This window comes from Plutella xylostella, chromosome 18 (assembly GCF_932276165.1).
Source record: "Plutella xylostella chromosome 18, ilPluXylo3.1, whole genome shotgun sequence".
Lineage (NCBI taxonomy): Eukaryota > Metazoa > Arthropoda > Insecta > Lepidoptera > Plutellidae > Plutella > Plutella xylostella.
The window spans coordinates 6859830-6875475 of NC_063998.1; the positions used below are offsets into that span (position 1 = coordinate 6859830).

The 15646-nt window shown below is 36.0% G+C and overlaps 1 protein-coding gene across 10 annotated transcripts in view; it reads left to right on the forward strand.

Moving 5' to 3' along the window:
• The window catches only part of LOC105386506 (protein sprint), a 201697-nt gene that overhangs the window by 92211 nt on the left and 93840 nt on the right, over positions 1–15646 (forward strand). For 3 of the 10 annotated variants that reach the window (XM_011557079.3, XM_048627279.1, XM_011557083.3), the window contains exons 1-2: positions 6038–6371; positions 14321–14801. The exons of 2 other annotated variants lie outside the window; for them this stretch is intronic. In XM_011557079.3, coding sequence (XP_011555381.3) covers positions 14377–14801 — 425 coding nt within the window. In that variant the 5' untranslated portion in view covers positions 6038–6371; positions 14321–14376. Of the gene's footprint in view, positions 1–6033; positions 6372–14320; positions 14802–15646 lie in introns of those variants that run through there. 5 more of the 10 variants (XM_011557082.3, XM_011557084.3, XM_038113898.2 and 2 more) reach the window with 5 other exon arrangements.

A 15646-nucleotide genomic window follows, 5' to 3' on the forward strand; every position in this document is an offset into this window, starting at 1 on the left:
TAGGAAGGAAGCTTTGTTGAAATCATTTGTACTGTTTACTTATATTTTTTATCAACAATCTTATGTGACGTATAATCAGTACATAGCTGTGTTACGAGTTACGAACGACACAATAATTAAACTTTTGCAAATGAATAATCTTACTGAATTATGAATACCTACCTAAGGCATTAGAGTAAGTAGGTACCTATACTTGGTACTTCATACTTTAGGGTCACTTTTACCGAGCGCTACACGTAATATTATTTGAAATTGTACTTATAAAATATATTTATTGATTGTCAGTATGAATTTGATCAACTGAAGTTCGTTTTAATTGCTAATATATGGACTCTACCATCAAAAAAATCCTAACTAATATTATAAATGCGAAAGTAACTGTGTCTGTCTGTCTGTCTGTCTGTTACTCTTTCACGCCAAAACTACTGAACGGATTTGAATGAAATTTGGTATACATACGGTCTAGATACTGGGAAAAAACATAGGCTACTTTTTATCCCGGAATTCCCACGGGAAAACTTTTTAAGGCGAAGCGAAGCGCGCGGGAACAGCTAGTATTTAATAAAAGCAGGTAGATATAACTCCCCTCAAAAAATACCTGCACTCAGGGTTCCGCTCATCTGGCATAATCTTTATTGACCAAAACTCATTTCGCATAACTCGTATGGTCTAAACTTTTTTGGCCGAACCATCACTTTGCCAAGACTTATGTGGCATAAGGCTCGTTTCGTCTAAAACTCTTTAGGCACAATCTTTAAACACCTAAGTTTCGTTTGCTCAAATTTATGTTCGTCTATACCTATGTATAATCTTGTTTCTCCTAATGTTATCTTAATAAATAATATATTAAGTAATGTAGTAAATGTACAAATTGTGGTATTTTTCTCCTACATCCCGAAAATCACGATATTGTATGATCAAAAAATAGAAAGTTAACTACCAATATAATTATTACAAACCCCATGAGATCGAAACCTAAAAATAGGTGCGACGACGAGCAAAGCGAGGAGGAGCGTGTTAGGTGCACATGTTCATCAAAACCAAAGCGGAGCGCAGCGAAGCGGAGCGGAGCGTTTTCCAAACAGCGGAAACAATACAAGGCACCAGTTTGCGCTATGTAGGGAGACGCTCCGTCAAAGTTAAAGCCAAACGAATATTATTACTTTGTATAAACCTATGCCATAGCATTATTAGGCTATTCAAGATTTGGCCATACCATTATTAGGCTAAACAATGTTATGCGAAATAACTTTTTACTAAACGAGATTTATGCCATACGATTTTCGGCGTAACGAGACTTTGACCAAACGTTACTATGCAATACGAGATTAGGCAAAAAAATCTTATGCCAAAAAAGGTAGAACCCTGCACTCAATTTAAAAGTATCTAAGTATTTTTCAATCAATAAAATGCCCCTAGCTACGGGGGACTCTGGCTACTTCAAAATAATTTATATTATCTTCTCCCTCTTATTACGACCCTTAATTTATTGAAAACGATTCCTTGCAAATTGTTTCAACATCCAATAGCTACTTTCAGAAATTTTGAGTTTTGCATGAAAGTTTTGAAAAAAATAATCTGAAAAATTGTGGCAAGTAAGTAATTCATTTTTACTTTGACTTGGCAAACAAATTGTCTGAAATATCAATCAATATATTAATTGTTACACAAAAATATAGTTTTTATAAATAGCTGTATAAGGTGTACTTTACACTACTCATAATTCTCATTGATAATTATTAATAATGCAAAAGAATGAAAATATATTTCAGAACTTACAGAAAAGTCGGCATAATAATATTGTTTATAATGCAATACTTTCATATACTTATTATATACATCAATTTTGTTACAAAACATATATAATTCTGATGTGTGTTACCAGCGTTGTGCTGTAAGTAATTAATCATATTCTAATTTAATTAATCATAATTATCTTAACATAACTATAACGCGTGCGAGAGATTAGCGGTAATGATAATGTCATCGTCTTTGAACCACTTGTAGGGTAGATGCAGAAATCTATCTACAACTTCCTTCCTAAGTTCTTATTTCTGAAAAAAATATAGTACAATTTCATTTATTATGACTATAATAATATATGATGATGAACCTCTACCTAATAAGATAGATACTTATTCTAAAATATATGTAGGTATTTACTGGTATTTAAGGTATGCTATGTGATAGAGCGCGACGCTAGATTTTTTTTTGTCACGTCGTGCTCCCCGTGCTACGTACGTTGCGTATGCAGATCGAAATGAAAAAACCTCCGATTTCGTCGGTCAGGTCATTAGGAACTTGTTATTATTCTGTGATCAGTTAATCCGTACGGGTAGTAAGTGCAGATTTATCATGATCTGTAAATCATTGCGGATTTTTAAACTTCCGACCGAGTTTTTTCGAGAAACATCAAAAAATCCATTAAATCTGACTGAGTCTTAACACAGTCAACACAGTGGTGCTTTACAAGTAGAACAATTTCAACAAGATTTACGATCTCACCATTGAGTGTGGTCGCTGCCTTAGCTCAGCTCCCGCGGCCGCGTTTATAGTTTTACAACATATTTTTATGATTTTACGACTGATAATGGCAGAGAAAGAGATTTTACTTGACTTTTTACAACTTTGTCGCGTTTGACTCTTGACATTTTCAAGTTGGTCGATAAAACTTGATTTACCGTTTATTTGTGTTTATTTACACTTACTAAAAGTGTATTCGGATCCGGAAGTAGGTATAGTGGAAATACAATATCCGGTTTGCTATAAACATAATATAAATAAATTACCATTTAAGGAAAGATTGATATTAATTATACTAAAAATACATTGTTCACGTTTTCCCGTTTATTACCTTATTTATCTACAGGGTATTGCGTAAAGGGTACCTATAAGTACTAAGGGCTTAGACATAACATGCTGCACACGTGCTGGTTTCGGCTTAGTATACCCTTTTTGCAACATCCTGTAAACCACCTAACCTTCCTTTAAATTTAAAATTATCGGTAGATACCTATATTGTAAGTATAAGTGCCTAGGTCGTCCGAATACTTCTGGCAACATTGAAAGAGTGTTTGGTTATTGTGTAGACGAGCTCTGTAATTATCATTTCCGCTCTTACCCTAATATTGGTTGAGCCAACGCAAACACGATAGATTGAACATATTATTATTATAGAGAAGTTTGTACGTCAGTAAAGCGTTGTGTTTTGAATTAATATAAAGTATTCTTATTAGTAATAATAATTACACTCACGTCACGAGCAATGAAAAAGTTCCACTGACAATAGCAGCAAATTACCTACTCCTAAAAGGAAAAGGCTAGCTACCTACATGATGTCGTCTGCAATATTGAATTACTAATAACAGCGCATTATAATATGTAAAAAATGTGAATTAGGTAGTCAACTAAATGATCAAAATCTAAATTAAATGTTTATAAAATAGGGGTAGTTTGGTGTCGACATTAAGTATCGTTCATTATTCTAAGGTAAGCGGAACTATTTTATTGCTTGTGAGTGAATAAAAACGATACTTTTAAACAAAGCATGAGCACGATTTACTATAAAAAGTGATGCACATGAACAAACGCGATACAAAATTTGCCTCAACTATGTAGAGCTGAAAATACCAAGAAGCATATTTTCTTAATTGCAGCGCATTCCTTACGAACATCGTTCATTATTCTACTCAATTCTCATTCCAAAATAATATTTGTGGCATAGTTGTAATGCGTGTGATATCTTTAATTATTTTGAGCGTGTCACTTACCAATACTAGAACTAGCGTTTTTCACCGTACCATGGTAAAAGGATGGATTCAAATATTTTGTTATTCCTATTCTATTCTATTCTATTCTCAGTGGGGGTGTAAGTACCTGCACCTGGCTCTCTCGAGTGGAACCTTTGTGCATATCCCCAAGGTCTAAACTGCCTTCCTAAGCTTGGACCATTTCCCACCACGCTGGTCCACTGCGGGTTGGTGGGTTCACATATCTAGATGTGCTAAATCTAGATATGCCGGTTTCCTCACGATGTTTTCCTTCACCGTAAGAGCGATGGTATACATTGTACTTAAGTTAAAAGAACTCATTGGTACATGTCAGCGCCGGGATTCGAACCCGCATCTCTTGATTGAGAAGCGGGCACTTACCCGACTGAGCTACCACCGCTCAATATTTTGTTAAATAGTGGGTATTCTTAGATGTACAACTGTAAATTCTTTAAAGTAATTTAGTGCTTTTCTCACTGGAACTTTTTCATTGCCCGTGTGTGTTATTAATTATTACCTATCCAATCGGTACAAATACTTATCTAAAGCTACAGCATTGTTACTATGAGTGTGTCTGGTGACGAAAAATCTCCAGACATATTTTATAGACTTGGCCATTTGTTTGCCTGGGCCATAATATGGGCCCTTGTTATGTTTGATGTTATTCGTTTTGGCTTGTTTTATTACATCAATATCGCAAATAAAAGGTTATTTGGGCAATCTATCGTTATAGTTGTAGACTTTACGTGTAATGCATGAAGATAAAACTGATTAATATCAATAGGTGCTTATTTATTAGATTAGACCAGAATTATTAATTCAAAATTAATCTGACCCCTCTCAGAACAATTTTAACCATGTTTACCTAGGTAACTTTGTATCTTAAATAATACTAACTAAGGTACATATGTGATTCCAAAACAGTGATGATTATCTTATGTAGAACAAAATATATTCGGTAATGTTACCAGTTACTCTACTTCTCGTATAACAAACTGGATTTTCAATGTCAACTGCTGCAGTTCAACTTTCAAATAAATACGACCATTAGTAATTTTACTATCGATTTTATATGTCGTTTTGTTTTTTTTATCGGAAATAAAATAGACGTTACATGCGTTATTAAATGTATAATATTTTTTTCTGTATTTAACGGCTTTTGTATAAAAAATGTATCTTAAAGTAATATTACATTGCATTTATTGGAGTTAATAAGCAATTATTATGGCTCTTACAATAATAATATTCTTTCGTTTTCTGAAATTGGAATGGATTCAAAATTCTGTTCATCGACTTTAAAACTTTAAAAAATATTGTCAAAGCTCTTTGGTTCCTTTACGTTCCCAGTAATGTTAATACTTTAGCTACTTTAGTGAAAGTTGAATTCAGTTTCGTCACGGTAGCCGGCAGGTCGCAGGTCGCTCTGTAATTGTCATTACCATTGTTCTTCGCATCGAGTCGACTCGCTTTCGTTGCGCTCCGTATGTGTCGTTTAGGAGAAAGTTCAAAAAAATACTCTCAATATTTTAAGCAGCTAACGTAACGTACTATCTAATATTATTTGAGCTGTGACAGTGCCACCATCGAACATACCTAAATGCTATCGAAAATCTTTAACGCAGTTGTTACGAGAAGACATATATAATTGTCAAAGAAACATGTACTGTAATTTAACTAGGTACTTTTCAATGAATAGGTACATATTTATTTGACATATTTGGGTCTTTACAGGACCAATAGTAAAAAGAATAACTTAAGTAAACTTATTTTATCAGACAAATTGGTTGGCGTATTGGCAACACTGCTAGAGGATTGATGGTTGCTTTGATACTCAATACTAGATGGTTATAAACTAGATGATTGGTAATAGGTTGACGATGGTGGCTTCATAAATATAGATAGTAACTCATGAAACCAAATAGGTTTTAAGAGTTAATGAGGTAACTTTGACCTTACCATGATCGTGACCAGGTGTTTCGAAAGTCGTTAGAGATTCATTGAACCTCTATATTTAAAACCATATGCAAACCCGACTACCTAACACACCTTAAGGTCTGAAGAAAAACTGGATTCTCTACTGCCTCAGGCATGTTACGTTGGAATCACGACTGACCTTGCCTCAAATTATTCTGGCATCTCTTTCGCACACCTGCTTAACACACTCATCTTAATTAACAAAACAAAAGTAACAAAAGAAAAATTAAGAATCTATGTTGGATTAACTAATACAAATAATATTTGTGAAAAGAAAATTTCAGGAAGGAAAATAGGGAAAAGGTTCCGGTGGTGTGCGAGAGGGACGGGGATAGCGGCGGTCGCGGCGCGATCGTCAGTTGTTGCTCGGGTGTCGAGCGCGCGTTGCGTGCGTACAGCTCCCCGATTCTTCGTACAGTCGAAAATTTTGTACACTTATCAATTTTTCAGAGAAAATTTGGTATTGTCGTCGTTTCTGTGCTCGGAGTGTTGTTGTTGTTCGGTTGTGCACCGGTAAAGTTTGTTTTTGGAGTAACTACCGCTGTTGTTGTCAAAGTTGTGTTGCAATTTTTTGCAGTTAAGTTTTGTGATTTTAGTTGTGTTGTTTTTTTGTTAACTTTGCTCAAGGTATAGATTTTACTTTTGTTTTTTTTTTCTTATGTTAGCTTGTTTATATTGCTTTTACATTTACACTGTAATGTTTGTATGTTTTAAGTGGCACCGTCAACAGAGTTATCTTATCAATACTACCTATCTACCTTACCGATATTATCGACAGTGGTTACCTTGTAATTACAAATTTATTGATGCATGTTTTGTTTGTTAAATACTTATCTACATTCTTAATAATTATTTGAACTCGCTGAATTAAAAATAAAACACCAGCCAATTCAGAAGTTGAAGTTCTCGGATGATATTTTAAAACTAAAGCTTTAAATGAACTAAGTACAAAAATTGTCGACTATAATATTATTGTCGCTCTCAAAATTAGTAAAAACGTTTCAATATAATTTTTTTATATGTACAAGTTAAAACATCAACAAACGTTGAGAAACACGCGGCACTATCGATCCTGACATCTACAAGTGTCTCAGGACGCAGAGCATTTATTGTGAATCACCGGCATGAATAAAAATGGAGACAATAGGGATTTAAGGACCTATGGGAGTATAAGACGCCGCGATTGCCAAAGCAGAATTAAACATGAATATTTTATTTCCAGTAAATTGGCAATTTAATGAAAGAAATCATTCATTTCCTTTTACTTATCAGGAATATTATATGTGTGCACAGCATTGTTTTTAAATTACTTCAAATCGTCGTCACTATTCTTTGAAACGGATTGAGTTTGCGTAGTTTATCGTAATTTGAGCATTAGTTTTGAAAATCATTTTAAATATACCTCTTAATATCTTCATCTTCGTCAGCATTTTTATCTTGTTTCATCCATTAAATTGTGTCAATTCAATATCCCATGTCGTACCTATATTCCTATTTTGACCTAAAAATTCACAAAAATACAATAAATGTAAAATACATTCGAATAGTCAACCTACAGAAAGCTTATGATGCAAGGCCCTCCGCAATTGATCGCAGCTCCCCAGCCGCTGGTTAAAGCACTCACCCTTACAGACACCGCCGCGGTTGCGCTCACTTAATACAGTACAAATTTGATTTCGTACCCTGTACAGTATACATGAGCTACATTTAATATTCTATGTAAATCTGCAGGATTTTTTGTACAAATTTAATCTTTGCTTTCTTGTGGTTCATTTAGGTAAGTAATATTTGTAGGCCTTTATTTTTAATGATACCATCTTACACATTTTGATATTCAATAAAAAAATGCCTAAATTTGAATTGCTAATTATCAGGTCACGTGGATACCCAGAATGATATCAGCAATATTCGATTGTCCATTCATGTGGCAATTTGGGTCGGTAATGGCATAAGACCCTTTTTATTTTCATCTATTGTTGTGCCCATAGGGACCCGGTCATTGACATTGGCCTTCCCCTTGTCTGTTTTAGATTTGCGATTATATTTTTCGTCGCATGTCGGATTAGTCATATATCATTTTCTAATCCGTTTCTATTAATGCTTGGAATGGGTGTTATAATCTCTCTCGAATGAGAATTGGCGCGTTCCTTGTGTCACAATAGTATTTAATCATAATAATGTACATTGTATATGAATGGTCATAATATTCTAAAATCTTTAGTCGACGCATAATATTCTAAAATCTTTAGCAGTCTTTTATATGATCAAGAAGAAGTACTCCTCGGTAATTATTATGATGATGTTTTAGATAAATTGTGCAGCATACGAATGTTCTTAATTCTGACATAGGCAATTATTTACTCATGAAATCGATGGGTAAAATACATCATATTAAGAACAGCATTGTAACAACGTTAACCAATTCGTTAAGTTGGCATCTATGTTACTACATTAGTCTTGGTGTATACTTTGTTGCACCAATAAATCATCGCATCTAGCATATAATACGATTAACCATGTCAAAATAGGGATTCTGTAGAGTGCAGTAGGGTTTTTAAGTCACTTAAAATACACATTATTATATTATATGTAGTATTACATTTAGAACCATTAAACAAAATAAACTAAGTACCTAAATCAAATCTTGAAACGTTTGATGGTGAAATATGTGAACCTAACTAGCCATTGAAGTTGGCTAAAACAATGAGAGCAAAGAACGCTTGGCCAAAATCCCGTTAGAGAATTCCTCACGAGTTTGGGGCTTAAGCTATTTTAGTTAAATTAGCGAAGCGGCTTCAAACAGCTCGTTTCGTACCATAGACATGAAGACTTGCAATTGCGTAAGTTAAATGACCCGCTTTTTGCACGTGCTCCTTTATCGTTTCACAATATTTCCGGTGTTTACTGTAAATCCTGTATCATGAACGTATGTTACATTGATTACATCCAGTTAAAGCTTACAGAGTTAATATGTTACAATCAGTCCATTACCCGATATGGCTGATAACTTTCTCGGTCAAACAGATATTGCTTGCGCAAACGCACCGCTTGTTTTGCTCTTGGGGACTCAAGTGACTGTGAAATGACTCATGCAATATTGCTTGCATATCACTTCGTTTACCTTACAAATTTTACACGACAGTGCAAGTTTTAATGTTTAACTTATTATAAATTCACAAATACTTATAAATGTAAAAGGTTCGTACTATGTCTCTTGTGCATTAAGTTTTTAAACTATAGTGCCAGTTATACTGGTTTAACCTACTATAAACTGACGTGAGTAAAAGCTTCTTATATCTCTTATAGAGTGTTTTATTGTATCATTGGAGCTGAGCGGTGTTTCCTCAGGGGCGTTGCACTTTGCCGGCGCCGCTGAGGAATGTGCCCGATCGTGGTTACGAAATGCCGTGACTGACTCCGCAATCTTGCCTCTCGTGTCGAATACGCAATTATATTGTTCATCAGACTATTTGTTTTCACTTGCATTTTGTTCAACTAGCCTTTGCTAACAAACGTGGACTTTATCAAAAGTCCAGCAATTTTTGTGAAGCGCCTGGAATCTAAACAGATTGCACTTAATGGGGAAACCTAATGGGTATTCCTGCTACGGTGCGTCGTTTCTGCTTCTCTTCATGGCTTTTTAATTACCTCCGCGTATGTGGCGGAACATTCGCTAATGTGCTTGGTTATGGCCGCCCCGGAATACTGTCCATTGTATTGCTCCTTATATTGCATGTAGCGGTGCCGCTTCATAAGCGGCCCCTTGCCCGTATATTATTATCTAATACGCCATCGAATTCCGAGAATTGCTTCTAGCGTCTAAGGAATAATAACATAATTCTTATATCAATGTTTTATCATAACAAATAAGCAGAATGTGTTTTGTTCGTAGGTATTGAGGATTGAGGAACCTCTTAAATCAAAAGCAGTAGAAACAAATTAAAACACTTCCTTCCGGTATTTTTGTACCTCCCTTCCTTTGAAGTTCTCGCAATTCATTAATCAATAAGAGACCCATCAAAGGCTCCCCAAGTCTGAATTTTCTTATCTTTTAGCCTCCACTCACTGCAGTTAAAGAGTGATGGCAGAGATTTATCATGTTTCAAGCTGAGACATCTTGACCTACTTAACGGAGGCTAGTTTCTTCGTAAACCACACGAAACATGAGATTTTAGTCGTAGGATTTATATCAATGTTATTGGAAAATCTGCGATGTTAAGTACCATTAGTAAAGTGCGGACGACCCCCGCCGTGAAATCAATCGATGTCATGCTGTGTTACACGTTTATATTGTTTTATCCTCTTTGATCTGATACAAATAAGGGTGACTACTGTTGTGGCTTATTCAGCTTCATTGCTTCAAGATTTAAGCATTATTTACAGTCCGTCCGAAAACGTCCTATTTGATCAGATATTAGATATTTTTATATAATTTAATTGAATTATTATATTGATCCTTACTTTTACATGGTGTCTATGTCGCAGCCGGATCATATAATCCGCCGTATTACATTACGGCTAGTCGCGTTACAAAACAGGGATGCTTTGTAATACGGCGTATCAACGTTTAGCCGGATTGTCATTTCGATACGTTCTTCATTACGGCGGCCCACGTTTAGCCGCATCGTACTACTACTAAATTGTAGGGTGACCATGTCCATGAAATTACTGCTGAAGGAATTTTGCGGTTTCGGTAGTTTGTCAAACATTTTGTAATCATAATAGAGTAAATATGCTATCATATGGACTTCCGTTAAAGTATCAAAATACTGTTCAAGGGCACTACTCGGATTGTAAGATCTTCGAAATTATTATTCTTCATCATCATCATCACACTTCTGGACGTAGGCCTCTCCCAAAGCACACTATCTATAGCTTTCCACATCCAATCATAATAACCAACCACCTTTCGTAAGTCGTCATTTCATCTAGCCGGAGGGCGTCCCACACTACGTTTGCCTAGTCGCAGTCTCTTCAAGATCAAATAATCTTTGCCGGCCACAATTATATTTTTTGACTCAGTAATACTGTGTGGAAATCCGCCGACCAGCAGAATCCATGGTCACTTTAGCTTTTTGATGTGCGTTATAACTTTTGTACGTTTTTCACTGTTCCGCATTGATCGGAATAGATATTATTTAATTTCACGTGAAAATTCTTCTTGAAGTCACTGTTTACTAACATATTTAACACGATTTCTTTGTTTTAATCATCATCAAATATCTGTATCCAACGCCATTATTGTTATGTCAAGCAGCGTCACGAGTGTTAAAAAAACGAAACTAAAATCTTTTGATGCGGCGGCTAATCTCTCGCCGTATTACATAACGGCCAGCCATATTGAATGACGTATGATGTCGAATACAATCCGGCGCATTTTCATTCAGCCATATTCAATACGGCTAAACGTTGATCCGCCGCATTACAAAGAGGCCCTGTCTTGTAATGCGGCTAGCCATAATGTAATACGGCGGATTATACGATCCGGCTGCGACATCTACATTGAATGCATGTGAATGTTAACTATTTTCTCCTAATTTACATTGGCATGACGAACGTACATAAAGTGTCTAATTAAATTCATCGCATCACACTTCAACCTAATGACATGAGAATTAGAAACTTGTCACAATAACATGTTCCCATCAGAATTTCACTGATAAGAATCTCTCTTAAATTGCATGTAGGTGACGACCGAATGGCGTAGTGGTTAGTGACCCTGACTACTGAGCCGATGGTCCCGGGTTTGATTCCCGGCTGGGGCAGATATTTGTTTAAACACAGATATTTGTTCTCGGGTCTTGGATGTGCCCGTAAAATGGCAATAGACCCGCCCCCTATAACATTAGGATTGGGACTAACATAACACTCTGGCGAAAAGTGGGTGCAGCAATGCACCTCTGCCTACCCCGCAAGGGAGTACATTAGTACAAGGCGTGAGTGCGTGTTTTTTTTTGTGTAATTAAAATTACTCATCAAATCATGTGGTAATGGTAATGTCAACTCATATAGGTAGGTAATTAATATTAGGTATCTTAATTCTATTATTTTTTGATATAATGGATACATTTGGGATCTTTCCTTCTGAAGCTATTGCTATTGCTAGATTCACGTCTAGACCAGACCAATACTTTAATCGTGTCTTCTCCTAGCCTCTCCAAAAGCTCTCCATTTCATTGAAATACCTAACTACTTTGATTTATTCCTAATACGTCCTACAGTTACAAGCTAAGCCACTTTATACGGGACCAACAATATATGCTAAACCAGCCACCAGAACATGTGGGCATACCTTCAGCTACATCAGTATTCATGTAACGGTCATTAATACTAACATTGCCAGCCGCAGCGTCGTTAGCCCGTCGAGTTTCTGTTTGTTTATAGCAGGGACCCTGAGGTGCATTTCAATGTCTTCAGTCTAACCAACCTCTTCGTTAAGTCATCTCCACAATTTGCAAAGTTCTACTACTGATAGGATATACTTTCCGTTAACCAAACAATTGTTAGATATGCCTACTTAATATATCATGCTTGTCTGTTGTCCATTTATGCAAAATAATAATAACATTATTTAATTTTGCCACTGCAAATAATGAATTCTATCTTACACCCAGTATCGAAACGCTGGTTGTAAAAAACTCTAAAGTGTTCGTCGATAACAAACACTTAACCTTGGGTTGTTTTTTTGCCACTTCCTTTTTTGCCTCCAACTGATAGCGTCCTTGTTGGCATGCGTACCATGGCATTCTGTTACAACTTTTTCAACTCTAACATTTGCTATTATGTGATTGCCTCCAATTTCCTAGTGGTCTTATATTATTAATGGAAAAACGAACATTAATCGGAAACCACTGACACATTACGGCTTTTGCCTTCCTGCCGCGCACGTGCGTGGTATACGGAACTACTCGTTTATCCAGAAAGGTGCGTGGCTTGTTCAATATTTGGTACAAACTTCGACGAATCTTCAACCCCAAATATCCACACCTGACCTTAAAATATGGAAGGCACAGTTACCTTCGGTGATAGTGCAGCATCATTCCAGTCACGTTTTCGATAAAGTTTATCTCGAACACCAGTTATAGACTGGCTCAGTTGTGTTAAACCTGTAGCAACACGCAGCACGTGCGATTGTTTATAACTTGCAGACCGTAAAGAATTGAATTTATTGATTTTATAGCTAGTAATTTATTGTATATCGAAGGTAATTGGCGCTACTGCCATATTGCTGAGAGCAGTAAAACAGGATGATATTTTAAATAATTAAAGAAACGGAGCTTTATTTGTAGTACCTATTTGCAATCATAATGTGTAGCATATAAGTCTATCAGGCTAATATTTCAAAACTAAATCAGGCAATTACTTCCATCTATTTTTTTACTTGTAATTAAACTGGCAAGTATGATTCACGTGATAATAATGTTCATTTTGTCGACAAGGGGTTGGCATTTATTATTTATTACTGTACGTTTATTACTGTATGTTTTAATGTACGCATGTATTTCAAACAGTGGATTTTTACACCACCTTTCGTGCGGTTTCCTTCGAGTTCTAATACACTATAACTCTTCAGTTCGACCTTCATTATAATGATAACTATTAAGTGCAAATAAAGATATATTACATGCACTTTTTTAATTTGGTATTTCATAACCGAAACGGTTATAAAGATCATCAATCATATAACTCACAAAGAGTCATCAAATCACTTAATCATCATTCATTGAACTCAATCACCAGTTTCGCAATGAGACACTCTGTCAGATCTGTCTTACATAAGAGAGTCGAAGTATAACAGGTTACGCGAACTATTATTCAACACCTAGAGGGAAGTGATGCGCGAGTGGTATGAAGATACAAATAGCTTATGTCCGCTGAGACTGGGTCTAGACGACCGCAGTCGATTTGCAAGGTGATTTGAACAATGCTGAAATATTATGCAGATTACTTCGGCTTTAGAAACCTTTGTGCGAGCATTTTTATAATAATTATCCGTGAAAAGGATACAAAGATATTGTTATTATTGGAAGGAAGAGCAAAAATTATATGGAAAATGAATGGTTAAACCAGGTCAAGGGTGCAACTTTACATGGTTTAACCATTAATTTTCGTGCGAAAAACAACATTATTCTTTAAACCGAGTCAGGCCAGTCTGAAGTTATTGTTTCAAACTGTTTTTAAATAAAAATAATACTTACTTTTTTAAAGAGAATCATTTTTTAAAACCGTAAGATAACTATAATAGCAATAAAATATACATGTATTCTTCTGAATAGCCCTACATTATTGCAATCAAAAATTAAATATTTAGGTACAACATTTCCTTAATTGTCGGAGTAAGTGGCCTCGTTAGTAAATAACGGACTTGCGGGCCCAATGCGTAAGTCCATTAACCTAAATTGAACCCTATTGTCGATCGTGTCTCCATTGGATTGCATTCCACACACTCGTCGTCACAGACTCCAGTGTATTTCGGTATATAAGTGCTAGTATTTTTATGATAACTCTGTTGCCAATGCCAAAACCGGTGGTTTAACATGACCGCGAATTAACTTTGAATTCTATTTCCTTTTCAGGAAATATGTAGATAGTCAAAGGCATACAGATTTTACTCTCCTAAAACATAAAAACCATGTCCATTGACCAGGCATCGCCATTGGTGCCGATCAAACCCCAGGTGACGCTACAAAACAGCGCATTTATAAAGAACAGTCACAACCGAAGCAGTTTCTGTGGAGTGACGCCTTCGCCGACCAATGGCAATGGCACTTTCAAAACGTTCTCCGTGAACAGGAAGAGCTGGAGTGGGAACGTGACGCTTCCACTCCAGCAGTTCAGCACTCCCCAGGCGGAGCAGCCCCCGCAACTTGCGACATTCAGATCCGGAACCGGGACATTTCCGAGGAACCGGGAACGAAACAACAACTCCAACAGTGTGCCGAATGGCATACTAACGCCGAACGGTAACTCTATTCAGACGTTCAAAGGAAATGAAGTGAGAAGAAGCGGATGTGCAAATGGCCGGCGCTACGCCGAAATCGGAAACTGGAGTAAAAGGTTAGTCGTTTAACGATATTTACTTTGTTGGTAATGCAGTAAGTACCTAATGATTTTTCTTACACAGCATTCTAATTTATTTATTACAAAGTATTATTTATTAAGTATTTTAATTTATTTGAAACTGTCTGAAAGTTGGCTTAAGTATTTTTACAACATTTTATATAAATCCACTTCCTCTTTCAGGGGTAGCTACATAATTCTGTAACAAGTTTTCCAATTTCGTTCTCTCGTCGCTTTCATTTCCTCCCGTTTGGTTCGCTTCACTCCCTTAATATTACTTTTATTGGCTCAAACCGTTTAACAAACATTGCTTATAGAGTCTAATAAATTTTAATAAAGAGATGATCCTTCGGCATTCGAATTTTCCATTTCGAAGGATTTGTTTGATTAGTCAAGTATAATTTGGCAACCTTATCGAAAAGTTATATTCCTGTTTACCACAATTTATCTAATCAGAATCTTCGTTATGTTGTGTTCGCTGCCTATAAGAACTTTGTTCATAATTCTCGGTTGTTCAATTTGGGGGCTGACCAAGTCGCTCGATAAGACTCAACGTCCAAATAATCTGGCTTTAGTTCTTTGCCTTTTTATTAGGGTTCGTTTAGTTTATCGCGTCATGATTCCTCGTCACTGCGAGCGATGTTATCGCCCCTCTATTTAGCGGTTCTCGTTTCATAGCCTATTTATCTAACTTGTTTACTTCTTACACCATGCCAATTATTTTAATGCTTCCTATTAGGAAACGTCCCTTACTATCTTCTCACTAATTGTGATGGGCATGATCTTTCTAGTGTTGGTTTTCCTTCTTTGTTTACGTATTATATCTTAGCATGGCCTGTTTA